Raw genomic sequence first — 26,615 nt, forward strand, 5'->3', positions numbered from 1 at the left:
ACAGATCCACTCAGCATCTCTCCTGTGTGCTAAAGGCTGCTTATTTGATCCTGTTACTCTCTGGTTACAGCCCTCTTCTTTTTTTTTTTTTTCCAGCCTACTATTATATTTTATTTAAATAAAACAGAAGGGAAAATGTGCATTACATATGTGCATATATGAAGTAATTTCCATAAATTGGAAAAGATGCAGACAAAGTTCCATGGGTTAAAAAAAAGGACAGGAATAAATGAGTGTTTTCTGCGGTGTTTTATAAAACCAATATCAAAAACACAGAAAAATTCTGTATGATCACGTCAATTGTATACACATTCTCACCAACAAGGGCAGCTTTATGAAGTTTGCTACACCAAGTTACATAAATGGGATAAAACCCTCATTAAACTAGAAAGAGATTCCAAATGTGGTAAACACAGATGACAAATCACAGTTCAAAAGCAATCTTTAGTTTAGTATCCAAAGCCAGGTATTCTCAATATGCAAAGGAGAGATGACGTACCTTAGACAATGGCTTTCCCTGATTACAGCCCTCTTCTGATGGCAGAAGCACACTGGCCCACACAGGCCAGGCCAGAAATGCCAGAGGGTACATGCCCATGACAACAGCTCTCAATGACACATAAACACTCCATATCTTCTCGCCCCTTCACAGGGTAACAGGTAAATTGTATGCAGTCTCCTGAAGGTTCCCAATAGAATTGAGTCTATGTCCCACAATAGTAACTGGCTTGATAATGTACTTTTTTATTGGCTGCCTTCCTCTTTGTCTCCTTCCTCCACACCCTACCAGTATCTCTGGATTCAAATTGCAAATACAGTAACTGTGCCAATTCTCAGAGCTGACTTTGATGGGAATGCGAACCAAGACAGAACAGAAGTCCAGTGCAGTAGGCTTCTAAGCTACATTCTTCCATTCAGTCAGTTTCAGTAGTAGGCCAGTATTTCCATCTCCATTGACCAAGGCCTGTGTCTATTGCTCAGTTGGCCTTGGATCCAGCAGGGAAAGAGGTGTGCTGCTTATTATCCTCTCCCCACCCAAGCCTCAAGAAGACTCAAAAAGATTTGGGGAATGCTAGAGTGGAAAGGATAATGGGCCTTCCCCTCACCCAGCAGGAGGCAAGGAATGGTTGTTTGGGAGTGTTGACAAGGGAGAAGAGGTCATCTTAACCCTGGTGAACAGATGTAGCATCTTGCCCATCCTGGGCCCTTCCTTGACAGACCAAGTGAAGCTGGGGGATGGACAACCAGAGTGTCTGCCAAAGAAGTTCTCCCAGAGCTGCCTCAGGTACTAAAGGCAGAAATCAAAGTACAGTATACAGTCTTTATTGGGAATCCTGATATCCAGGGAAGCTAGGCCAACCACCAGGGCCCTCAGGAGGCCACTCTGCAGAAGATGGGGGCATCAAGGGCCAGTCACTCTTGTCCAGTTTTCCTAAAGTCAAAGGCATCCTCAGGAGGCAGGAAGCAGCTGTGCCTCTGCAAGTTATGAGTGAACATGGCAGCTGTACCTGCTCAGTGCACTTCAGGAGGCGGGGCTCAGGTTCAGTACAGTTGCCAACAGCTGTTTCATTCTGCTGAAGGCACTCCTCACAGGCCTCAGAAGGCTCGGCTCAGGCCAGGCAGATCTGGCAGATGACTGGGTGGGAGGATGTGCACCCGGCAATGCTCATCTTAACATGGTGACAGTCCTTTCATGACTCAGGCTTGGCTGCCACACATGGGGCCATACTGATTCAGTCTCGGCCACAGTACCAAGAAGCGACCTTCAGGACTACCTGCGTCTTCAGGCCAGCATGGGTGTGGGATCAATCAAGGTGAACCAACCTTTTTCCTTTTTATTTTCTTTTTTCTTTTTAGCAGTGCTGGGATTGAACTCATGACTTCATATATGCTAGGCAAGCACTCTACTATTCAGCTACACCTCCAGGTCCACTTTATGTTTTACAAGGTTTTTTTAAGTAGTTACTTTACATCTTACTAATCAGAATCTACTTCAGATTCATACTAAATCCTAGTAAGATACAGAAACATTAGTCCTAAACAGCTCTATCCCCTCTTTCTCCTTTGGTACTATTATTTTACAAATTGCATCTATATATGTTATAAGGCCAATGATACACTATTATAATTATTTTATATAATTTTATTTACTTTTTTAAGTGGGACTAGGGTTTGAACTCAGGGCTTCATGCTAGCAAAGCAGGTGCTCTACTGTGTGAGCCACACCTCCAGTCCATTTTAGTTTGGTTATTTGGAGATGGGGTGTCAAGAACTATTTGCCTGAACTGGCCTTGAACCAAGATCCTCCTGATCTCAGCTTCCCAAGTAGCTAGGATTATAGGCATGAGCTACTGATGCCTGGCAAGAACCAATTTTGTGTTTGTGGTTTCCAGTGGCAGACTGATAGGTAGGTGTCCTGGTATTTAGGTTGGTTCCCAGCTCACACTGCATGTGCAACCTACCACTCAAGTTCCCCAGCACCCTAACTCTTCTACACCTGCTCAACTAGATGTGACCACTGATCATTTGTTTGGATGTCAGACTGCTGTAAAATTTTGTGAACTTGTACTTTCAATACCAGTATTTGATGCAGACCAGTCATGAACCAGCCCTCGGTTTTTTATTTTGTGTTTTGAGACAGAATCTCAGTATGTAGCCCAGGTTGGCTTCAAACTCATGATCCTCCAGCTCAGACTCCTAAATTCTGGGATTACAGGCATGCACCACCAAGCCTGGCTTTAAAAGTTATTTTTTGGCTGGCAGAGTGGCTGAAGTGGTACAGTAATTGCCTAGCAAGCATGAGGCCCTGAGTCAAGCCCCAGTGCTGCCAAAAAAAAAATATTAAGGATATTTAAAGAAATTGCATTATTTGCTAGAACCTTCTCTGTTCTAATTCTGAAATTGTTGAAATTTTTTTTTTTTAAAAATTGGAAAGTCTTATCAACTTTGGAAACTCAACTGTGGCATGGCTTTTGAAGAGCAGTATATCTGCCTTACACAATTGTGATTTTTTTTTAAAGTAGCATAGGCAAATAGGCAAGTAAGTAGGATTTGTGGTATTTAGGTGCTATATTAATATGACAATATTTTTCTAATGGTTGAGAATATCAGGAATATTTTGAGATCCAATTCTAAAAGCACACCTTAAATTTTTGTCTATTTGTATGAAGAGATGTCTTTCTGCTTTAAAGCCTGGAATGTAAAAGTGTAGTACTTGGAAGTAAAACAAAAGGAGAGGCAAATGAAAGTTCCTGTGACTCTTTTGTCCTCAGATGCCCCGCTGGCAGAATGGAAGTGACAGACTCCCAGCCATGTAAAGGACTGGCTCTTCCCCTGTGAACCCTGGTCAGTTCTCTACCAGGGCTGTGTGCCACAGAAGAGGTTTTACAGGAAAGGCTGGAGGTTGCAAAATAAAGACAGAGAACTTAAGAGACTCAGTTCTGGTTCCGTCATACAATCAGCACATGCCTGCTCCATTTCTTCAGGCAACTCAGGTCTGCATTCAGTTATCCATTCAGCTGGACACTACCCGAGTCTTTGTATGCAAAGACACAAATTTGAGACATGGTCACTGCTTTATAAGAGCTTCAAGTTCATTGCTGTTCATAAAACCAAGAACATAGCTGTTCTAGGTATCATAAGTACCTCAGGAACCGTTTAATAATGCTTTAGATTAGATAAGGGAAAGTTTAAAGCCTGTAGATCTGATTTATAGGGGAGCATCTGCATGCATGTGAAATACAGGTGCTTTATGTTCAACAAAACGATTTACCAAATACTTACTGGGTACTTGCTATGTACTAGGTATACAATACGAGGTAAACCATGCAACCACTGTCCTGCTCACTACTCCCCACAACCTCCACACCATCAGTTTAGACTTTATCATGGAAGTTAGACAGTTGAATAGGTAATTACAAGGAGGTGAGATTGGGGCCATAACAGGATTGCAGAATGCTATGAATGAAACATGTAACAGTGCTGTCTGGTCAAGAAAGCAGAAAAAAGCTGCAGAGAAAGTTAAGCACAAAAAAGTAATGTTTGCTAGCCACAGGATTCAAGTGCTTGCCTTGCAAACCCTTATACTGCTCCCCTCACCCCCCCCCACCCAAAAAAAGTGATAGGTGGCTCATGCCTGTAATCCCAGCTACTCAGGAGGCAGAGGTCAGGAGGATCATGTTTTGAAGCTATCCCGGGCAAATAGTTCACGAGACCCTATCTTGAAAAAAAAAAAAACCCTTCACAAAAAAGGGCTGGTGGAGTGGCTCAAGGTGAGAGCCCTAAGTTCAAACCTCAGTATCACCAAAAAAAAAAAAAGTGCTAGCTATAGATTCACTACCACTTGAAATATCTATTTTTGGAAGTCCCTAAGAAGATGTAACTTTGTTAGATACTACAAAATAGCTTCCACAAGAAATACATTACTTCAAACCAAAAGCTTCATGTCCTATGCTTTCATCCATATTGTGAAGTAGCAAAAAGTGATCCTATGTAGTCTCTATTACTGGTAGATTTGGACACTACTGCAAAAGGCCACAAGATGGCAGTGTAATCCATCAGCATAGAGTCTCCCACCTCCAAAATATTTGTTGAATAAGGTTTCAAATTCTCTGTTCACAATTAAATTATATTTGTCTTTAAAAATATCTCAAAGAAATGGACTGAATGCAAATTTGTTTTTTATATGATGCTCAGGGGTTCTTTATGAAAACACTCATCTCGGCTGGGCGCTGGTGGCTCACACCGTATTCCTAGCTACTCAGGAGGCAGAGATCAGGAGGATTAGGTTTGAAGCCAGCCCAGGTAAATAGTTTCTGAAACCCTATTGCAAAACCCAGTATCACATACACACACAAAAAAAAAAGAAAAAGAAAGAAAGAAAGAAAACAATCATCTTGAGTAATATGTGACAATAAAACTTGTATTTTTTTCAATTATTTTCCTATACTGTGTAGGGTCAGTGAGGTAGGTCAATATTTCAGAGGGGAACAATTTATTACTTATAGAAAGAACAAGAAAGCTGGGAAGATGTAAGAGAAAACATATTATCATCATTATTATTTTTCTTTTGGTAGGACTGGAGTTTGCACTCAGGGCTTCACACTTGCAAAGCAGGAGCTCTACCACTTGAGCCACACCTCCAGTCCATTTTGCTCTGGTTATTTTGGAGATGGGGCTCTCAGACTTTTTGCCCAGGATGGCTTTGAACTGATCCTCCCAATCTCAGCCCCTCAAGTAGCTAGGATTATAGGCGTGAGTTACTGGCACCCAGCTTAACCACAAGCATTTTAAACTCTCATGGACAAGGAGGGGAATATGATTAGGTACTGCTGTTTACTATCAACATAGAAACAGAAACAACTTGAATAAGTGGTAAGCATGTATAGCAGAGGAACCTTGCCAGATGCTCTGGAAATACATAATCATCACTGCAAAAATGTTTCCTAGAATTTCAATTATTCCTAAATTTGGTACCATCTAACTTGTGAAATTTTCCTTGATCTAAAATTAGGCACTTGCTGGGTGTAGTGGTACATACTTGTACTGCCGACTACTTGAGAGGGTGAGGTAGGAGGATCACTTGAGTCCATGAGTTAGAGACTGGCCTGGCAACATAACAAGACCTCATCTCAAACACAAAACAAAACACAACAAAAATTAAAGTTAAGCATGCTAGTCCCTTTCAGGACTCATGTCATCTTTCAGGCTATGGAACTACAAGCTCCCCTTCCTATCTTCTTTTCCCTTCTCATCTTCTCTATGCGGAGATGCTGGCTCCCAGCACCCAAGTGACTTGGGGGCACAGTGAGTGGGTGTTATGTGCCAACAGCTTGCTTGCCCAGAACTGAGAGGGGGATAAGTAAGATTTTCAGTTTTAAGATTAGGGCAGTCTTGGCCATTAGTATGTTTTTTTTTTGTTCCCTTCAAAACTCATGTGTTAGAGCCAGCACCAGTGGCTCATGCCTGCAATCCCAGCTACTCAGGAGGCAGACAGCAGGAGGATCATGTTTTGAGACCAGCCTGGGCAAATAGTTTGGGAAACCCTATCTCAAAAAACCCATCACAAAAAAAGGCTGGTGGAGTGGCCAAGGAATAGGCCCTAAGTTCAAGCTCCAGGACTGCAAAACAAAAACAAAACAAAAAACTTTTTTTCCACAGTTCACATGCAGGAGGCTTGGTCCCCATTTGTTGATATGGGTGGGTGGTAGGAGGAAGGTAATAAAGATGTTAGATAGCTGGGGCATTGACCTCAGAAGGGATTAATGTGGGTCTTAGCTTTCACTATAATAAACCAGCTGATTGGAGTCCTTCTGCTCTACCCAGATAGAAATTATGAGTAGGCGAGAAGCTTCTCCTTTTATTCCAGGCCCTTGGCAGGTATTTGCAGGCAGTGGCAGTGGATGACAGTGGATAGCGGCAGTCAGCCCAGGGCTTTTAGCAGTTAAGGTGACAGCTGCATCTTGGGGTCAGTCCTCTTGACAGCTAGGGCCAGTGCATGTGGTTCCAGGCCTTGGGGTTTGGGCCTAAGGCCCTTGACAGCTGTCCGGGTAGCACAGTGTTCTGAGCCTCAGGGTTAGTGTTATAGCTCTTTTGTGTCCCAGGAAGGGGCCTGAAATCAGAGGGTTCTCTCCATCTGCAGATGTGACCTACCACTGTCAGTTTCACATTGAATACCCCTAACAATATCAGCTTCACTTTCCCTGTCTGCTGCCCCCCTAGGCTGTTCCTGTCAGTTTTGCCCCTGGGGATAAGCTGCAATTGGGGGGAGGAGTCTAGAGGGTGTCTCCCACCTGTTCACAAAGTGAGTTGAGCAGCCTGCTTGTATAGGCAGAAGTTGGGTGGTGGTGGTGGGGTGACAGGGTATCTGCACCAATCACCGTGGTGCCCTCATGTTAATGAAAGATTGTATTGATACCGATCACAGATTTTCTGTTGGGCCACCAGAGGAAGTGCTCCCTCACTGGCCTGGGTGGAAAAGGATGCAGGGTCAGCCAGCGTTCACTGAGATTTATAAAGGTAAAAAGTCCTGTGCAGCTGGGCACCCGTGGCTCTCACTGTCTTGAAAATACCCAACATAAAAAAAAAAAAAAAAGGCTGGTGGAGTGGCTCAAGCAGTAGAGTGCCTGCCTAGCAAGTGTGAAGCTCTGAGTTTGTTTAAACCGCAATACTGCCAAAAAAAAAAGAAAAAAAAAGAAAGTCCTGTGCAAGTTGTTTGCCTTGAGAGTGTCTTTGAGAGCCAGCATTGTACTTCAATGTGTGGCTTCCTCAAGGTGTCCACGGGGTTTTAAAGCAGTTGGTACTGGCAAGAGGGTAGTCTTGGCTGCTTGTCTGATGGTCCCTCACCCAAGGCTGCAAGGACCCTTCGAAGGGTCAATTAAGAACTGTCGATTGAAAAGGACTCAAACTGACCCAGCCCCAGCACACTTAAAGGCAAAATAAACTTCCAGAAGGGTGCCTACAATAAAGATTGTAACTGACATTCACAGTGCTTCATTAGTCTTTTACAGTGCTCTAACAATCCCTAACTCCTGCCCTGGTGTCCCAGGGAGAGAAGGGTCCCTACCATATGTTTCATCACCAGAGCAAGTTGCTATAAAAAGACCAAGCTTTACTGGCCACAGTAAATAAAATCCCAGCTACTGGGGTAGATGGCGATCAGGAGGCTTGGAGGCCAACAGGTCAACCAGGGGAAAAAGTTCATAAGACCCCCATCTCAACCAATAAAAGCTGGGCGTGGTGGTGTGAGCCTGTCATCCAATCTATGCGAGAAGTGTAAATAGGAAGGTTACAGTCTAGGCTGGCTTGGGCATAAACTTGAGATGAGACCCTATCTCAAAAATAACCAAAGTAAATAAAAGGGCTGGAGGCGTGACTCAAGGGGTAGAGTGCCTGCTTGGCAAATGGTAGGTCCTGAGTTCAAATCCTAGTTGTTCTCACTGTATGCAGTCCTTGTCCAGGTAGGGAGGCCTGGACACTGGTGTGCATAACCGCAGGACACATCTGCGGAGAGTAGGGAGGAAATTTCAGAAATGAAAGCACCAAAGACAAACTCCCTGGGTAACAACGAGATCCTGTCGCGTTCACCGTTGTACGAAAACAGTAAGGTTGCGTCATTTTCTTGCTGAGGAATTGCCAGAACCCGCAAAACCCACCTGCAACTTAGCCGTCTCCCACGGCAACCTGAGGAAGGCGTGGTCCAAAGGTTGACCCCGCCCCTTTCTTTCCAATCCGAACACCGATTGGTCCGAAGGCGCGGTGGAGGCGCAGGGTGGGGGAGGGGTGGGAGGCAAATCCGGGCTCTCAGCTGCCGTGGCCTGCGCCGCCATCTTGGGCCGTGTGCGTTTCCGGGACGTTCCTATTGTGGTCATTTCTTTGGCCGGTTCCACAGAACACAGGCCCGGAGGCCCCGCTTCCGAGTGTCAGGTTGGAGGCGGGAAGCGGCCCTGGCGGTAGCGGCGGCGGGGGCAGGATGAGCGCGGAGGCGGCGGACCGGGAGGCGGCCACCTCCAGCCGGCCCTGCACCCCGCCGCAGACCTGCTGGTTTGAGTTCCTGCTGGAGGAGTCGCTGCTGGAGAAGCATCTGCGCAAGCCTTGCCCGGGTGAGCAGAGCGTGCGCCGCGCGCTGCCCGCCCCGCAGCCCCGCAGCCCCGCAGCCCCGGGGCCGTCGCCACCGCCGAGGGTCTTGAGCACCTGCGGGGTCGCGTCGCTGGGGTCGCCTGGGCTGGTGCAGTCCTTCCTGGGCCGTGTGAGTGAAGGGAGGTGGGGAGGAGTCAGCTGTCCTGACGCCGGCCACCGTCGTAGGGTCTCACCACTGTCTCGGTCCTCACCGAGCGACTTGCACATTCCAAACTCGGGCTGCGTGTTAAAGCCTTTGAGAGCAAGAGAGCTGTGCGATTGCGGAGTGGTTGCTGTGCAGCGATGAGGATGCTTAGGCTTGTCCCCCTCACCCCCACCCCCGCTAATCGCCGTGCCGGAGAAGGAGGGAAAAACAAACCCCCACATTTCAGGCATTTGTGGAAAGAGGTAATGACACGGAAAGGCAAGTTCCTGACTTCGCATGTTGCTGAGTTCAAGTTTGAATACGGCTTCTGTCTGTAGCCTACTAGGCTGGCCTTGACTGTAGAGACTGCAGTGTGAGAAGCTAGCTTCCTTAGGTGGGCAGTCGTATCATGTGTGTAAGTCCTTGGAGCTCATTCCGTTTCACACGTTTGTTGAGTGATTTTAGGATGCCAGCCACTGTGATTAATTTTTCACATCTGCTACCTGGAGTAATTACGACTTCATAATGTGAGAGGTAGGTGGTAATCTCTATTTTCTTTGGAGGCAACAGGTGCAATAGGTCTCCCACTAATTCTGAAGGCAGTAGTTCTACAGCCTGCATCTCCCCCTCTAATTGGCGTTGGTTGTTTTCTGAACTGGGAATCTGTATTTGTTTTCCCTACAAGGAGCTCCCTTCGGCACTATTTTTTTACCCCTTCACCCCCAAGAACAGTTTTTCCGATATGACATTCTGTTGTCATTATAACTACACATCTTTTTGTGGCCAGAAAACAATACAGTGCATTCTTCTTGCATGTTCATAGTTAAAACTTACATTTAAAATTTTATTTCCTTTTAAATCCTAGATCCTGCTCCAGTTCAACTTATAGTTCAGTTCTTGGAGCAGGCTTCCAAACCTTCAGTTAATGAACAAAACCAAGTTCAACCTCCACCTGATAACAAGAGAAATCGTATCTTAAAACTTCTTGCTCTTAAGGTTGCTGCACATTTGAAGTGGGACTTAGACATACTAGAAAAGAGGTATAAAGATTTAAATGACGTATCATTTGGAGTACTATTTAGATATCTTTATTTCTATATATGTTTTTATGATATTGGTCCTTAGAATTATTTTTCTGTATGTTCTAAGCAAAATTTGCAAGTATTTTTCAAAATATGTAAGAAAACATTTAAAACTAGCCATGCCTGTAGTCCCAACACTTGGGAGACTGAGGCAGGAGGATCACTTAAGCCCACAAGAGTTAAGAGACCAGCCTGAGTAACAAAGGGAAACCACCTCCCCCACCCTTTCTAACTTTCATTTGAAAGTTAGATGAATTTAAATCACCCTTTAAGGTATAATGTTCATGTTATCCATAACATAATGCATAGAGAAAGGCCACACCTAAACTACTTCAGATGTTTCGATTGACTTAAGTATCTGAAGAAAGTGATTAAAAGTTAATGACAAATGTGTAATACTATGAATGATTTGCTGTTGAATAATTCATTTAATTTTACTAGTCATGAATCAGTCACTGTCTCCCAAACTAATATAAAATAGCTGATTCAAATCAGTGCTTATTTTCTTAAACAGGTACTTTCTGGACTATTGTTAGAAAATGATTTGCTTTAATCCCCTTTGTCTCACAATTTAAAAAAGAAATACTTTGTGGGAAGTGTGGACAAATGCAGAAAATGGGAAGTAATTTGAGAGAGAAGTGCTTTTTTGGTGTTACTGGGGTTTGAACTCTTGTGCTTGGTAGGCAGGCACTCCACTACTTGAGTCACACCCATAGCACTTTTTGCCTTAGTTATTTTTCAAATTCATTTATGCTCAAGCTGCCCTAGACTGTGATCCTTCTAATTCTGTTCCCCCTATAGCTGGATTACAGGGGTGTACCACCATGCCCAGCTTTTTATTGGTTGAATTGGAGATCAGTTGACACAAGCTAGACTGAGAAAGACAAATACCATATGTTCTCTCTCATAAGCAGAACCTAGACCTGAATTTTTTTTTTTTTAAATGTAAAATGGGGGTCATGGTGGCAGTGGTGGTGGAGGGGACCAGTGAAAGAGGGGGAGGGTAAAAGGAGAGGGTGAGTGCTGGCATTGTAGGAATACATCACCATGCCAGGCTCAGTATAGTATATTGTCTACTTTTGTATGTATTTGAATTTTTTTCATGATAAAAAATTAAAAAAGTTTGATAGGTAAACATGAAGATTTGATCCTTTAACAGTAGTTATTTTCAGAGAAGTCTTGGAATTGTTTTTTTTTTTTTGCTGCTTATGCAGCTAACATGCAAACATGTACCTTTTGCAGTCTGTCTGTTCCAGTATTGAATATGCTACTAAATGAGCTGCTTTGCATCAGTAAAGTTCCTCCTGGCACAAAGCATGTAGACATGGATCTGGCCTCTCTACCTCCAACCACTGCTATGGCTGTACTTCTCTACAATCGATGGTAAATTTTGTCATAAGCCCAGAATCTGCTGGGCAACCTCTGTTAATTGCACTGTACTCTGGCTTTAAGGGTTTCCTTTTACTCTAGGGGTGTCTCAGAGGATCTTGGGTACTGTGAATCTGACAGTGGAAAAAAATCATGGATGTGAAAGCTTCAGATAGTTTATAATACAGATCTTCTAAGTAGTATTTGAAAAAAATAATTGAAATGACATTTATTATATATTAATTTTTTTCCTGTCTTTTTCTTTAGGGCAATTAGGACAATTGTTCAAAGTAGTTTTCCTGTCAAACAGGCAAAACCTGGACCCCCTCAGTTAAGTGTGTAAGTTGGCCAATAAGACCCTTATCCTATCATCAGAATTTTAAAAGATTTGCAAGTTTTTAACAACCTGTATTACAGAAGAAGTACAGCAAAAATAGAAAAGAGGTTTGTTTGGAGGACTTAGAGGGGTCGGAGTATCAGGTAAATCTAGAGTAGAAAGCTCTGAAAAGGAAGGGGGAGCACTTTGGGAATTGTGCCATTCATATGAAAGTGTTAAGTTTTTTTTCATTTAAATAAGTTGTTTTGAAAAAGTTGTATTAATCTTGTAAGTGGGGAAGTTTTTTTTAATATTTACAAGTATTAAGAGTACAGAGTTCATTATAAAGTTTGGTCATGTATGGAGTTTTAAACTTAATTCTTAAATTCTTAATTTGGAGTTAGCATAGTTTCTAATTTTCTAACTTGATATAAGTGAGCTTTTATTGTTGGTAAGTTCTTTTTTGTTTGTTTTTGCAAGTTGTGGGGTGTGAACTCAGGGCCTTATACTTGCTAGGCAGGTGCTCTACCACTTGAGTCTCTCTTCCAACCCAGGTGTTACTCTTAAATAGACAGTTTTTAATGCAAAGCAAATGAGAAATTACTGGTAAATTAATGAGCATCATAACAGGCTTTTGTGTGTTTGTATTACTAGGATTTGAACTCAGTGCTTTGCTCTTGCTAGGAAGGTACTGTATTGCTTGAGCCATACCTCCAGTCTTTTTTTTTAAAGCAAGAAAAGAAGCAGCATTAAAAATATTTGTATTTAAGTAAACCTCATTTTCAAGAATGATGCTCTTTAATTTAGAATTTTTTAGTCTTGAGTAACATTTCAGAGACCTTCAATCATTTCTCTTTTAGTATGAATCAAATGCAACAGGAAAAAGAACTAACAGAAAACATTTTGAAAGTGGTATGTATTGGCATCAGTTACACTAACACTTCTGGGACACATTTTCAGCATGTATAGTTGTATCTTCTAATCTGAGATATGTGAGAGTTGTCAAGGTCTAGGTGCATTGACAAAGATTTTAGTATGGAATATAGACAATTCTGTATTCTAAATTGCGTAAGTTCTCAATTCTAACAGTGGAATGCTTTATCACCACTCTTACTGTGGAATGAATCTTCAGGTGATTCATTTGCATCATATTCTTTTTTTTTTTGTGCTACTGGGGACCTTCACCTTGAGTCATTCCACCAGCCTCCAGATCCTCCTAATCTGTCTTCTGAGTAGCTAGGGTTATAGGCATGAGCCATAAATACTACAGTAAACATTTTAAAATTATATTTAAATTTTTTCTAACCAAAAAATTATAGCAGGTTTGTTTCTTCTTCTTCTTTTTTTTTTTTTTTTTTTTTGGTGGTACTGGAGTTAAAACCTGGGGCTTTGATCATGCTAGGCAGGTGCTATACCACTGAGCCACACCCTCAGCCCCGAAACAGTTTTGTACTTAAGCTACTTATATAAAAGTAGAAGTTGGGGATTTCCTGTCATTTAAATATGAACTCTGGGGCTGGAGATGTGTCTCAGGCAGTATAGTGCCTGCCTAGCAAGCACGAAGCCAAGTTCAAACCTTAGTATTGCCAATGCCAAATAAATAAATAAATATCTCTGTACTTATTGAACACTTGCAGTATTCCAGGAATACCATATGAGGTACGGGGACTGGGGGGAAGAGAGAAGATAAGAAACAATTCATATTTATATAAAACAAATCTGTAGTATTTTGAATGTATAAGCAAAAAGCTTATGCCATTTTGTTATCTAGTGCTTATTAAAATGACTTGCACAAAGATTTCTTGAATAACTCTTAAGTAGAACAGTGCAGATCTTTAAACCCTTTCTTATTCTTTCTTTCCCTTCTCTCTCTGTGACAGGGTCTTTCTAGTTAGGTTTGGCTGGCTGTGTTTTTGGGATCCTCCTGCTTCAGCGTAGTGAGTGCTAGGTGTGCACTGCTACACCTGGCTTCTTAAATCATTTTTCTTTATTCTCTATGGAAAAAAGATACCAATCTTTCTTACATTTTGTTTTTTAATTTCACAATAGGAACTTAGTGTATCTTAAAATTTTAAGATAACTTTATTTCAACAAATTTAATTGTATTTTTGCTGTTGAAATTAATTTTTACTAGCTCAGTTTATTAAGGTAGTAAATATACTGTAAATATTTTTTGATTAGTAAAATCAGATGCTATTTTTGTGTTTTAATTTGTTTATTGAATTTTTACAGCTAAAAGAACAAGCTGCTGATTCTATTTTGGTATTAGAGGCAGCCCTGAAATTAAACAAGGATCTTTATGTTCACACGATGAGAACTCTAGATTTATTGGCCATGGAACCAGGCATGGTAAATGGAGAAACTGAGAGTTCTACTGCTGGACTGAAGATCAAAACTGAGGAAATGCAGTGTCAGGTATTTATTTCTATTTAAATGTATAGCAGAAAATTTAAAAATTCTTACATAAGATCATTCTATTAAATTATTTCTGTCTTTGTCTCTTTAATTTAGACTTAAGATACCATTAAAATTTTGTAATTTTAGTTTATAAATTTTAGAATGCTTCACTTCAGATTTTTCTAAAGGAAATAGGAAAATTTTGTGTGATCTATTGTCTTTGAAATAGTTTCCCAATTATAATTAGGAGACAGCAGTTAAATACTAAGTATGCAGTGAGTATATAACTGATTTGCAGTTCACTCATATTATAGAAATCTAATTAGGCCAAAACCAACCTTCTCCTCAAATAAACTAATAATGTGCTAGACTGAAAAATCTAGACCCCTAGATAAAACTATAGAAGGTAAATTTTTTTAAATGACTAGTCAGTTAAGGTAGTTGAATTTGAAAATAATTTTTGGCTACTTTGTACATACATATATATTACTTTGTATATATGTATATATTAGAATCAAGGAACTCTCTAGAATGAAAATCAGCTTTTCAAGAATCTTAAGTTTGTCATCTGCTTTCTCTTAACTTTGGGCTGGAGTTCCTTTGTCATCTTTCAGTTGATGTTTGTCATCAGATATTATAGTATGCGTTCTTGCCTTCTGTTTCCTTACTAGATTGTAAACTCTTTGAAGTCTGTTTTTTAAATATTCTGTACTTAATTTCTAAGCACAGAACCTTGGGATAAAAGAAAATCTTAAATGTTCATTAATTACCTAAAGAGGCCAATAGATTATAATATTAAGCTATTCTTTTACCTTATTTGTTAAGAACTGGCATGGCTTCTTTCATCACTATTTCTCATTCTGGAAAGGGGCAAGAAATAGTTAGGGCAGTATTGGGAGGTTGCCTTTTCAGATTAGCTGATTTCCAGAGTTGAAGGTAATCAGTTTTCAAAATCTGATGAGTTTTCTGTAGGAATAATGAGGTATTGATACTTCGTAACTTTTTAAAATCATTGATGAAACTTGCATATGGGAAGGTTTCTGATACTGTAGTATTTAAAAGTCTTTCAGAGTCTGTTTAAAAGCTATTATCTATAACATTTCTAATTTTCACAATATGGTGGTTGATAAAAATTGTAAAAACACCTAGATGTACTAGGTTACCTTTATCAATATTCTTTTAATTACATTTTAATTACATAATTAATTATATAGGAGTTACAATTCTTGTATTTTGAATGACAAATCAGTGCTAATGCTCATTTCCTGGCCTAATGATGTTTAAGGTATATTCTTTTTTTTTTTTTTTTTTTTTTTTTTTTTTTTTTTTGTGGTACTAGGGCTTGAACTTAGGCCTTTGCCTTAAACCCACTCCACCAGCCCCTTTTTTTTTGTTGTTATTTTATTATTCATATGTGCATACAAGGCTTGGGTCATTTCTCCCCCCTGCCCCCACCCCCTCCCTTACCACCCACTCCGCCCCCTCCCTCTCCCCCCCCCACCGGCAGAAACTATTTTGCCCTTATCTCTAATTTTGTTGAAGAGAGAGTATAAGCAATAATAGGAAGGAACAAGTGTTTTTGCTGGTTGAGATAAGGTTAGCTATACAGGGAGTTGATTCATAATTTCCTGTGCGTGTGTGTTACCTTCTAGATTAATTCTTTTTGATCTAACCTTTTCTCTAGTTCCTGATCCCCTTTTCCTATTGGCCTCAGTTGCTTTTAAGGTATCTGCTTTAGTTTCTCTGCGTTAAGGGCAACAAATGCTAGCTAATTTTTTAGGTGTCTTATCTATCCTCACCCCTCCCTTGTGTGCTCTCGCTTTTATCATATGCTCAAAGTCCAATTCCCTTGTTGTGTTTGCCCTTGATCTAATTTCCCCAGCCCTTTTTTGTGAAGGGTTTTTTTGAGATAGGGTCTTGTGAACTATTTGCCTGGGCTGATTTTGAACCATGATCCTCCTGATTTCTGCCTACTGAGTAGCTAGGGTTACAGGCATGAACCACCAGCTCCTGGCAAGGTATATTCTTCACATTACTAAAATTTACCTAAGAATCAAAAAAATGTTTTAAAGTTTTTTCCATGAATCAAGTATTCGGCAGCTAGCTTCAGTGTCATGTTTTTGTTTTTCTTTTTCTTTTTTTGGTGGTACTGGGGTTTGAACTCAAGGCCTCACACTTGCTAGGCAGACACTACTGCTTGAGCCACTTCACCAGCCCTTTTTTGTGTTGAGTATTTTCAAGATAGGGTGTCAGGCTGGCTTCGAACTGTGATCCTCCTGAGTAGCTACGATTACAGGTGTGAGCCTCCCGACTTCTGCCTTGTTTTTTTTTTTTTTTTTCCAATTTATTGACCACCTCTTAATTGTACAGGGTATTCTTTTTTAATGGCTAGTCAGTTACCATAGTAATACTTGAAAATAAATTTTGGGTATTTTGTACTCTGTCTTTGCCTGGAAAGAGGTATGTATGTGTCTATCATCTGTCTATTATTCCTTTAGCACTTCTTCACTCCAAACGCAAGGAGCTCTCTAGAATGAAAATTCGGCAAACATTTAGTGTGGACTAAATAGTGCAAAGCATTGTTATAGAGGCTGATGAGAATTAATTGTGATTTGTTGAACAGGACAGATTTATATCTATAAAGCACATCAGTGTATGTATCTACACAGCATATCCTTGTATATACAGATGAGGAGTTTAGAAGAATAAGTATCTGTTGGCTAAGGTTGGTTTGATATAAATGGAAATAATGTGTATGGAATAAAACTCTAGTTTTATCTAGATATCTAGTATATCATGTAAATGGTAAATTGAGAAGACTGGTGTGATTAAAATAGGGGGACAGTGGAGAGATTTTTGGAGAGAAATCAGACCAGATTTGAAGATCCCTAAAGATCAAGCTAAGGAGTTTCTGTTTCCTCCTGTTTTGTGGGAATAATTGGAAACTTTTAAGGTAAGTCAGATAAAAACAGACTGACCTGGGGACTTAAAGTGTAGCTCATGTGATTAGCATGTGTGAGCCCTAGATTCTATACGAAACACAAGAAAACCAAAAACAACAACAAACAAAAAAACCCACCAAAACCCACAGCTGGTCTGTCAGCCATGTGTAGCACAAACTTCAGGCAGACTATTACCTTTGGCATCTGGGTTTAAGTCTGGGCTCTGCCACTACTTGGTTCTGTGCTTTTTGTGTTACTCTTTAGAACTTAGTATTCTTAAAATGGTCAGCTTGACTAATCTGAGTCTTCTTTGAGGTCTGCATTCAGTGAATCTAGGCATTAATCAAAGAAAAAGTTCTTAGAAAGATACTCAAATTTTCCAATTAGATAAACAACTGGAAAAATATTGCATTGTATAGTTACTAATTTAAATGTCTCAGTTTACTCTAGCTAGTCTATTATGATAAACATTTGTTCCCCTCCCCCCCTTTTTTTTTTCCCTTAATATATTCTATTTTTTTTTCCTTTTTCTTTTATTATTCATATGTGCATACAAGGCTTGGTTCATTTCTCCCCCCTGCCCCCACCCCCTCCCTTACCACCCACTCCGCCCCCTCCCTCTGCCCCCCCAATACCCAGCAGAAACTATTTTGCCTTTATTTCTAATTTTGTTGTAGAGAGAGTATAAGCAATAATATCCCCTCCCCCTTTTTTTGGGTGGGGATTCCCTAGAATCTTCTATGATAGAACAATTCTTTACCTGTTGAAACTTTTTGGGAGGCAGAGCCTCTTTTCTCAATAGAAACTGAAAGCTCTAAATACTGGCTTTTTATAGCCTTAACCAGGTTGAAGGGGAGATAGACTGAATGAGTAGTTCGTAAGTCAAAGAAGTGGAAGCGATACACAGTCTCTTGTGATGGGTTGCAGCAGCAGTGACACTTAAATCTAGTTTCCAGGTGCACACTTGCAGAATGTAGCTGCTGCTTTCGGTGTCTAGTGCTGGTGGCTGCAAGTAGCATAAGCTCTGAAATCTAGTGTTGAGATTGGCTGCAGTGGTACCTTCACCAGACCAGTTTTGACTCTTGTCCTTGTCTCTTTTGTGTTCTTCACCTGATTCTTTGGCCTTCCCAATGTTTCTGTGTATTACCTGAAATCTGTTCCCTTAATCAGAGTTTTTTGTCATATTGCTCAGTGAAATATATCTTTTAAACCCCTTTTTTCCCCTTTGTTTACTTAACATGATAATAGATAATTTAGAGTTCTGTCAGCTTTTAAGTATATGAAAAGTTATTAAACAAATTTATTCATTCCCATTTCAGGTGTGTTATGACTTGGGTGCTGCATACTTCCAACAAGGCTCCACAAATGCGGCTGTCTATGAAAATGCCAGAGAAAAATTTTTTAGAACCAAAGAACTAATTGCAGAGGTAAATACAGTCATAATAGGTACCTAATAGTTTTTTTGGCTTTAAGTTTTTTTGGAGGGGGGCGTGCACTGTGGTTTGAACTCAGGGCCTTGTGCTTGTTAGGAGTCACTCTTACCACTTGAGCCATTCCACCAGCTAAAGAAATTAAAAATTTCTTTAATTTTTCTGAAGATAAAAAAACAATGTGTTGGGGGCTAGGGATGAAGTTCAGTGGTAGTGTGTACTTAGCATGCACAGGGCACTGGGTTTAATCCCCAGCACTCAAAACAAAAGTGAAGAAAAAGACCAAACAAAAATGTGTTCCTTTCAGTAAAATTAGGAAATTCAAAAAAGTACTAAAACCTGACTTTAAAAAAAATGTATAATATTTATTACCTGGACATAACCTATTTTACCATTTTAGTAGATTTTCTTGCAGTTTATTTTTTGTGTTTATACAGTTAAGTTCTTATCATATATACTATTTTGTATCTTATTTGTATCTTTGAATAGGCATTTTAAACTTATCACATACTTTTTTTTTAATGGTAACATGGGTTAAACTCAGCACATTGCACTTGCTCATTCTATCACTTGAGCCACTCTTCCACTCCTTTTTGAGTTGGTTCTTTTTGAGATAGGGTCTTGGTTTATGGTCAGGTCCAGCCTAGACCACAGTCCTCCTGTTTGTGCTTCTTCCTGTAGCTGGGGATTACAGGGGATGATGAACACACCATGAAGCCTAGCCATTGGTTGAGATGGGGCTTATGAACTTTTTGCCCAGCCTGCCCTTGAGCCTTGATCCTCCTGACCTCTGCCTTCCAGGTAGCTAGGATTACAGACAGACTTGAACCATCATGCCCAGCTTGTGTTACACTCTTTTTATGTGGATGTTCTCTATTTTCTTTGTATTTGGGCATTTAGGTCATTCATTCTTTATTATAAAGTTGCAATATTTATGACTACAGGAATAAATTTCTGTTCAGGTTTTGCGTACTTTCAAGTTAAATTCCTGTAAGTAGAATTATCATGTCAATGGTTACTAATTTTTTTTTTTACTCATTTATTCACATGTGCATACATTGTTTGGGTCATTTCTCCCTGTCCCCGTGCCCCCACCCTCTCCCTGGTTACTAATTTTTTAAAGGCTAATTTATAAAATTAAATTGTTTTCCAGTTACATTTTTCTCAGGGTACTCTGTCCTTATGGTGTTTTTTTGTTTGTTTTTGTTTTTTGATTGTACTGGGTGGGATTTGAGCTCAGGGCTTTTGCATACAGGCACCCTACTGGTTGAGCCACATCTCCAGTCCTGTCAGGGTACTTTGAGGGAATGTTTTAGGACAGATTTTTTTTTTTTTTTGCACTAATACAGAGGTGAAATTAGTGTCTTTTATCTTTCTGTAATTCCTACTAAGAACAAACTATCAAAAAAATGTGTTTATCATTTGTATTTTTATGCTTCAGATGACTAAATTTTTAAGTATTTAACTAAGTTTTTGTATGCCAGTAGCCTGGAAAAATCCCTGCTTTAATCTTTCCTTTTCTTAATAGAGAAAATAGTTAAATGCTCTATAGGTTTAATTTAGTCTATTTTTTTTTTGCAGTGCTGGGGATTGAACCCAGGACCTTGTGCATGCTAGGCAATGCACCTAGTGCACCTAGTGCATACTAGTGGTATACCTAGTTGTAGGTATACCACTGAGCTGTACCTACAACCCTAAGTGTATTCTAGGTTCATTAGGAATCTTAGTTTTACTTTGCCCAAGAACTCATCAGATTTCTAATGGCAGTGCATTTTAAGTATAATAATTTAGCAGGTGCTGGTGGGTCATGCCTGTAACCCTATCTACTCATGGTTTGAAGCCAGTCCAGGCAAATAATTTTATCCTGAAAACCTAACACACCAAAAAACGGCCAGTGGAGTGACTCAAGTGGTAGAGCTCCTGCCTAGCAAGAATGTGGCTCTGAGTTCAAACCCTAGTACTGCCAAAAAAAAAAAAAAAAAAAAATTTGAAACTCTAATTTCAAATTTGTCTCTTTTTCTTTTTTACATTTTACTTGTTTTTTTTTTGTCTTTTCCCTTTTTACATTTTTTAATGTGTTGTGATTTTTTTCTCATTCCAAACAAACCTTCACTTTTGCATCTAATTTTGGTTTTGTGATTGTGTACTTTTTTCTTTTTTTTTCATTTTAATTAATGTATTCATTGTACAGGGGGAATTCATTGTGCTAATTCTGAATAATCTTACATTGTACATTGGTTAGATTGTTCCCATATCACCCCACTCCCCCCCCAACCCTTGCCCGCCCCACTTAAAGCAGTTGAAGGAGGTTTCATCATTCTATTTTATCTATGTATATGTAGCCCATCAACCATATTCCCTCATCTTTACCTCCTTGATTCATCTTTCTCTGACCCATAAGTACCCCCCCCCACTACTTATTTTACAGTTGTGTTTTAATTCCAAGTCAATGTTCAAAGGGGTTTCTCAAAGTATCCCAGCTGTGAATATGCTTACTTTGGTCAGTTTATGAAATTTGTCTTTTTTTTTTTTTTTTTTTTGTGGTAGTGGAGCTTGAACTCAGGGCCTACACCTTGAGCCACTCTACCAGCCCTTTTTTGAGACAGGTTTTTTTCAAGATAGGGTCTCTCAAATTATATGCCCAGGTTGGCTTTGAACCGCGATCTTCCTGATCTCTGCCTCCTGAGTAGTTAGGATTACAGTCAAGAGCCACCAGTGTCTGGCTAAAGTGTAGCCCAGGCTGGCCTCAAATTCGTGATCCTCCTGCTTCATCCTCTTCGTGTCATTGATTACCATTGTGCTCTATTCTTTCTAATTGAGTGAGGATTATGAGTTTTTTTAACCTTTAAATCTCTTCCTAATATATGTAGTTTAAAATGCAAGCTTTGGGCTGGTGGAGTGGCTCAAGTGGTAGTCCACCTGCCCAGTAAGTGTGATGCCTTGAGTTCAACCCCCTATACTGCCATAAAAAAGTAAATAAACAAATAAATAAATATTTAAAAAAATTGGGTAAAATGTGTAAGCTTGTTTTTAATAGTGTACACTCTTCATTAATACCTTATTTTGCCATTCTTTGTTAATGTCTTGTTTGTCATACCTACTTGAAGTAATAATGTCCACTTTTTGTATGTTGGGCTGAAAACTTTAAGGGTTGACAAACGTTTTTTGGAAAGTGCAAGACAATAAATATTTTAGGTTTTCTGTCTCTGTTGGATATTTTTTCATTGTTTTACCACCCTAAAAGTTAGTCTTAGCTCAAGGGACCAAAAAAAAAAAAAAAAAAAAAAAAAACCAGACCATAGACTGCATTTGGCCTATGAGCAATAATTTGCTGTAAGTATTTAACCTTTGTATTTTTTGTGGTTTCTCCAGTTTTGGATTTTTCATTATTATTTTCTTGTACTGTTAAAATACACTAAGGGGGTACTAGACTACTGTTTATATTTCATTAATGGATAATGATATATAACTCTTACTTTACAGATAGGTTCATTATCTCTTCATTGTACCATAGATGAGAAGCGGTTAGCTGGCTATTGTCAAGCATGTGATGTTCTTGTACCTTCTTCTGATAGTACCTCTCTACAGTTGACTCCATATAGTCAAGTCCACATTTGTTTGAGATCTGGCAACTATCAGGTAAGATGTGTGATGGGAAGCCAGAAAAATAGAGTTCAAATCCTGGTACGACCGTTTACCAATTGTGTGTTTAGGGCAAGTCACTTAAACTGTCGGACCTAAAAAATAATGGTAATAATGATCCCATTTCATAAGATCCTTATGAGAATCAAAGATCTGATCAAGGAATTTATAATTAAGCAATACAGATTTTCATTATTGTTGACATTATCCTTTTTCTGTGAAATAGAGTTTGCTCATCTTAGTTGATTGTATAAGAAACTATAAACAGAACTTTTTATAACTTTTTTTTCTTTCTCGAGACTGTCTTACTCTGAAACCCAGGTTGGCCTCAAAATTGCAATCCTTCTGCATCAGCTTTTTAAGTGCTAGGATTACAGGTGTGAGCTACCATATCCAGCTTGAAATTTATCACTTTAGTTGAGCTAAGTTAGTCTTAGCTCAAGGGAGCATTTCAGAAGTTAGGCTTAATCTTTTATTTGCATAGGGTTTTCCTTATGTGAACTACACAGTTTTTGTTTTTTGCTGATCACCCAATAAACAGCTATACTAGATGGGAAGTGTCTGACTTTCCTGAGGAACCCGACACTGTTTATCTTTGCTGGGGGTGAGATGGTGGTAGTTCTATAGTTTTGAAAACACTGTTGTTTCTACTTTTGTAGTAGTGGCTGTTCAGCTTTAACTTTCAGAAATCATTTTCCACATCTCCCTATGCTGTCACCCCATAGTTTTCTCTTCCCTTGCTTGAGAAAGCTGAGAAAAAGTCTAAGTCACAATGTTGTGGGTATTTTCTGTAATTCATCAAATAATTTATTTAATATTTTGTACCACTTAAATTTATTAGAAGTGTCTTTTAGCTTTTTTTTTTCCAGCTGATTTGTTTTCAGTTGTCTTAGGGTTTTTTTGTTGCTGTTTTGTTTTTTTGTCATTGTTGGTACTTGATTTGAACTCAGGGCCTTGTGCTTGACAGGCAGGTGCTCTACCACTTGAGTGAGCCATACCCCAGCCATATCTTAGTATTTTTAAAAATTTGTTTTGTGACCAAACTTCTCTAGTTTTTAAATTTTTTTTTGGTGGGACTGGGGTTTGAACTCAAAGCTTCACACTTATAAAACAGGTGCTCTACTGCTTGAGCCACATCTCCAGTGCATTTTGCTTTTTCTGTTTTGAAGATGGGGGTCTCTTGAACGACTTTCCCAAGCTGGCCTCGAACTAAGATCCTCCCAAGTAGCTAGGATTTCAGTCCTGAGCCCATTGGCATTCAGCTTCAAGTTTGTTTTAAGGATTTTTTAATTTTAATTTTTAAAATAGTATGTAGTCTAGGCTGCCCTGGAACTCATTTCTCCTGCCTCAGTCTCCTTTGAGCATTGAGATTACAGATATGTGCCACCATGCCCAACTAAAATTGCCTCATTGATTACTTCTTGCCTCTAATCCTTGTTTTATAATTTTCCTTTTTTAGAAATGAAGGGTTTCTTATGTTCTTAATCTGATTGTAGAATTTTAGAGAATGTTTGTCCAATGATATTTTTTTTTTGTTTTTGATTTTTTGGCACTGAGGTTTGAACTCGGGACCTATGGCTTGCTAAGACAGCTGCTCTATCACCTGTATGGTGCCCCCGTCCTTCTTTGCTTTAGTTATTTTTCAGGTAGGTTCTCATGTTTTTTGCCCAAGGCTAGCCTCAGTCCATGTACCTCATAGGTGGGATGACAGGCATGCATTACCATACCCAACTCTTTTGGTTGAGATGGGGTCTTGCTAACTTTTTTGCCCAGGCTGGCCTCGAACTGAAAACCTCCTGTTTTCCACTTCCTGAGTTACTGGGATTATAGATGTGAACCATTGTGCCTGGTTTCCCAATTTTTAGCTTGTTTTTTCCATTATAGACTTTTTAAAGTAAAGGAACTGCCGTGGTATTTGAAATGATGCAGTTTTTTAAAAATGTGTGTTGTAGGAGGTAATACAGATATTCACTGAGGATAACTTAACCTTCAGTCTACCTATCCAGTTCCGGCAATCAGTACTAAGAGAGCTCTTTCAGAAAGCTCAACAGGGGTAAGTTGAAAAGTTACTTTTCCATTTTTGAATGAAAGAGGAAGTGCTTTTAGATAATCAGAAATACACATTGGAATCACTTACAAATTTTTGAAATATGGAAAAACTAACAGCCAGTGAGACATTCTAAAGTTGATTCTTCTAGTTTGTTTTCAGAGTACTTGGGGCAAAAGTTGTACACTATTGTCTAAACTGTCCTTCGATAAATTAAAAACCTGTTCTGTGTGATATTTGCTAGTATGCTTGACTGTTCTAAAATCTTAAGAATAAATGACCCAGTCTTATGTTACCATATATATATATATACCTTTCATTCATAATAAAAATGATGTTAATGGATCTATTACTTTTGTGTTTTATAGAAATGAAGCTCTAGATGAAATCTGTTTTAAAGTCTGTGCCTGCAACACAGTTCGTGATATATTGGAAGGTAGAACAATTAGTGTTCAGTTTAATCAACTATTTCTTAGACCCAACAAAGAAAAAATAGACTTTCTTCTTGAGGTAAGACACTTTCTCCCCTTTTGATTTATAATCTTGCTTTAAATCCAAATCCATTGCTGTCTTTTTTCTCCCTTCATCTGACTTATCTTTCTCTGGCTGTGGTTGGTAGACTATGCTGTTCTGCCTCATCTGTCTTTCTTTTTTGGTGGGAGTTGAGGAACAGGGTCTTGCTAATGTGATCCAGACTGGCCTCAAACTCTTGATCCTTCTTCCTCAGCCTCCCAAGTGCTGGGACTATAGGTATACACCATTCAGCTTTGCCTTGTCTTTACTACAGCTCTTTTTAGTTTTTCTCCTCCATGTTTTTTTGTCTAGTTTTTGTGGCACTGAGGTTTGAACTCAAGGCCTCATGTTCACTAGGCAGGTGTTTTTAGCACTTGAGCCACTCTACCAGTCTCTTCCTCCATGTTTCTTCTGTACTCTTCATTGGATTTTCCTTGGTTCTTTCTCCTTGGTCCTTCATTGACCTTTTTTGTTTTGCTCTTCTTAGTGTTTTTTGCTTATGGAACTTTTGTTGGTTCACTCATCTTCTCATGCAATTTTTTATTCTCATCCAAAGCTTCAGTTATCTGTTCAATCACTGTTCACTAGAAACTCCCAAAACATATCTCAAACCTCCTCTTACGTGACATGCAGATTCTGAGTTTCTACTTGATCTTTCTATCTTTTTATTAACAGTCTTGATGTAATTGAGAGATGCACAGATAATACCACTTAGTTCCAAAAATACAGCATTGCTAGCACTCTCAAATCTCCGCTAATGCTCTTTAACAAAACTCTGTCCTCCCCTTTGAGGTCACCACTGCCCTTTTAAGGGTTAATCATTTCCTTGCTTGCCTTTGTAAGCCCTGAGAGCACATTCTTTGTATGTTATCATACACCGTGTGTTTTTCATCTTCTTACACTGAACATTGTGTTTGGGAGATTTATTCAATTTGAGTTTAAGTTTATGTTGGCCTTTTTTTTCCCTCAGTGCCATAAGATGTTAGAACATTTTATGGACCATGTCATTCTTGTGTTGCTTATAGTTTACGGCTGCTAAGCTGTTTGGAGCATACTTGCACATATATGCAGGTACACACTTGTACCAGTTTATCTGTGTTATATATCTAAGGAACATTTGTTTGCACCATTATATATCAAAGTGGTTTGTACCAGCAGCATACATAAATGTTCTCATTGGTCACTGTCTTGTTAACACTTGATACTGTCTGATTTGCCTGTGAGGTGCTTTTCATTTTTTTTTAAATCTTTGGTGGTACTGGGGCTTGTACTCAGAACCTCAAGGCCTCAGACTTTCTGGGCAGGTGCTCTACCACTTTAGCCATGACCCCTAACCCCTTTCTTTGGTTATTTTTGAGAGTCTCCTCTTTATGCCTGGGCTGGTCTGAACTAAGCTCCTCCTATCTGTGCTTTTTGTGTGCCTGTATGACAGGAGTGTACCATCACACCCAGCTATTGATTGAGATGGGGGTCTTGGTAACTTTTTTATTTTTGGTGGCACTTGGGTTTGAACTCAGGGCTTCGTGCAGGCAGGTGCTCTTACCACTTGAGCCACTGGGGCAGCCTCTCGCTAACTTTTTGCCCAGGCTGGCCCCAACTGTGATCTTTCCAATCTTTGCCCCCCTCCCACTCTCAATTAACTAGAAATACAGATGTGAGCCATATCCCCACTGCTCCCCCACAATAGCTAGGATTACAGGCTTGAGATACCACACCGGCTAGGTGTGGTGGTTTAATGATATCTCATTGAAGTTTTAATTTCCATTTCCCTTATTGCCAATATTACTGCTTTTGATTTATTTTGTAGATTTTTTCTTTTGAGGTAGCTGCTCCAAGTGTTAGGGCTCATTTTTCTATCAGGTTGTGTTCACATCCTCTGCTCCCCCAAAGGAGTTTATTTTGGAGAGGCTTTTTTAAAAAATATATTCTCTCTTACCAATTTTAAATATTGCAGGTATCTTCTGAGTTTGACTTCTCTTAATCACACTTAATCTTTTCCTTTCATGGTACTAATTTCTGTGTTTAAGAAAGCTTTTCCGATCTTGAGATAATGTAGATAGTTTCTATTTTGTCTTCTAAAAGTTTCATATCACAGTCTTCCTTTCACATTTGGGTTT

General features: G+C 39.5%; 1 protein-coding gene and 1 pseudogene across 2 annotated transcripts in view; one reads left to right on the plus strand and one right to left on the minus strand.

Annotated features, from left to right (window-relative positions):
* Window positions 1–234: 234 nt before the first annotated feature.
* On the minus strand, window positions 235–4,098 carry LOC141421691 (coiled-coil-helix-coiled-coil-helix domain-containing protein 5 pseudogene; annotated as a pseudogene).
* A 4,203-nt stretch (window positions 4,099–8,301) lies between these two features.
* Window positions 8,302–26,615, plus strand: part of Ints8 (integrator complex subunit 8) — a 53,104-nt gene continuing 34,790 nt past the window's right edge. Inside the window, exons 1-10 of one of the 2 annotated variants that reach the window (XM_074068860.1) lie at window positions 8,302–8,600; window positions 9,627–9,801; window positions 11,086–11,226; window positions 11,479–11,550; window positions 12,388–12,439; window positions 13,760–13,942; window positions 18,186–18,312; window positions 21,811–21,935; window positions 23,891–23,991; window positions 24,354–24,495. In XM_074068860.1, the coding sequence (XP_073924961.1) occupies window positions 8,471–8,600; window positions 9,627–9,801; window positions 11,086–11,226; window positions 11,479–11,550; window positions 12,388–12,439; window positions 13,760–13,942; window positions 18,186–18,312; window positions 21,811–21,935; window positions 23,891–23,991; window positions 24,354–24,495 (1,248 nt within the window). In that variant the 5' untranslated portion in view covers window positions 8,302–8,470. Of the gene's footprint in view, window positions 8,601–9,626; window positions 9,802–11,085; window positions 11,227–11,478; window positions 11,551–12,387; window positions 12,440–13,759; window positions 13,943–18,185; window positions 18,313–21,779; window positions 21,936–23,890; window positions 23,992–24,353; window positions 24,496–26,615 lie in introns of both variants that reach the window. The other variant, XM_020178234.2, reaches the window with a different exon arrangement.

This window comes from Castor canadensis, chromosome 3 (genome assembly GCF_047511655.1).
Source record: "Castor canadensis chromosome 3, mCasCan1.hap1v2, whole genome shotgun sequence".
Taxonomy (NCBI): Eukaryota; Metazoa; Chordata; class Mammalia; order Rodentia; family Castoridae; genus Castor; species Castor canadensis.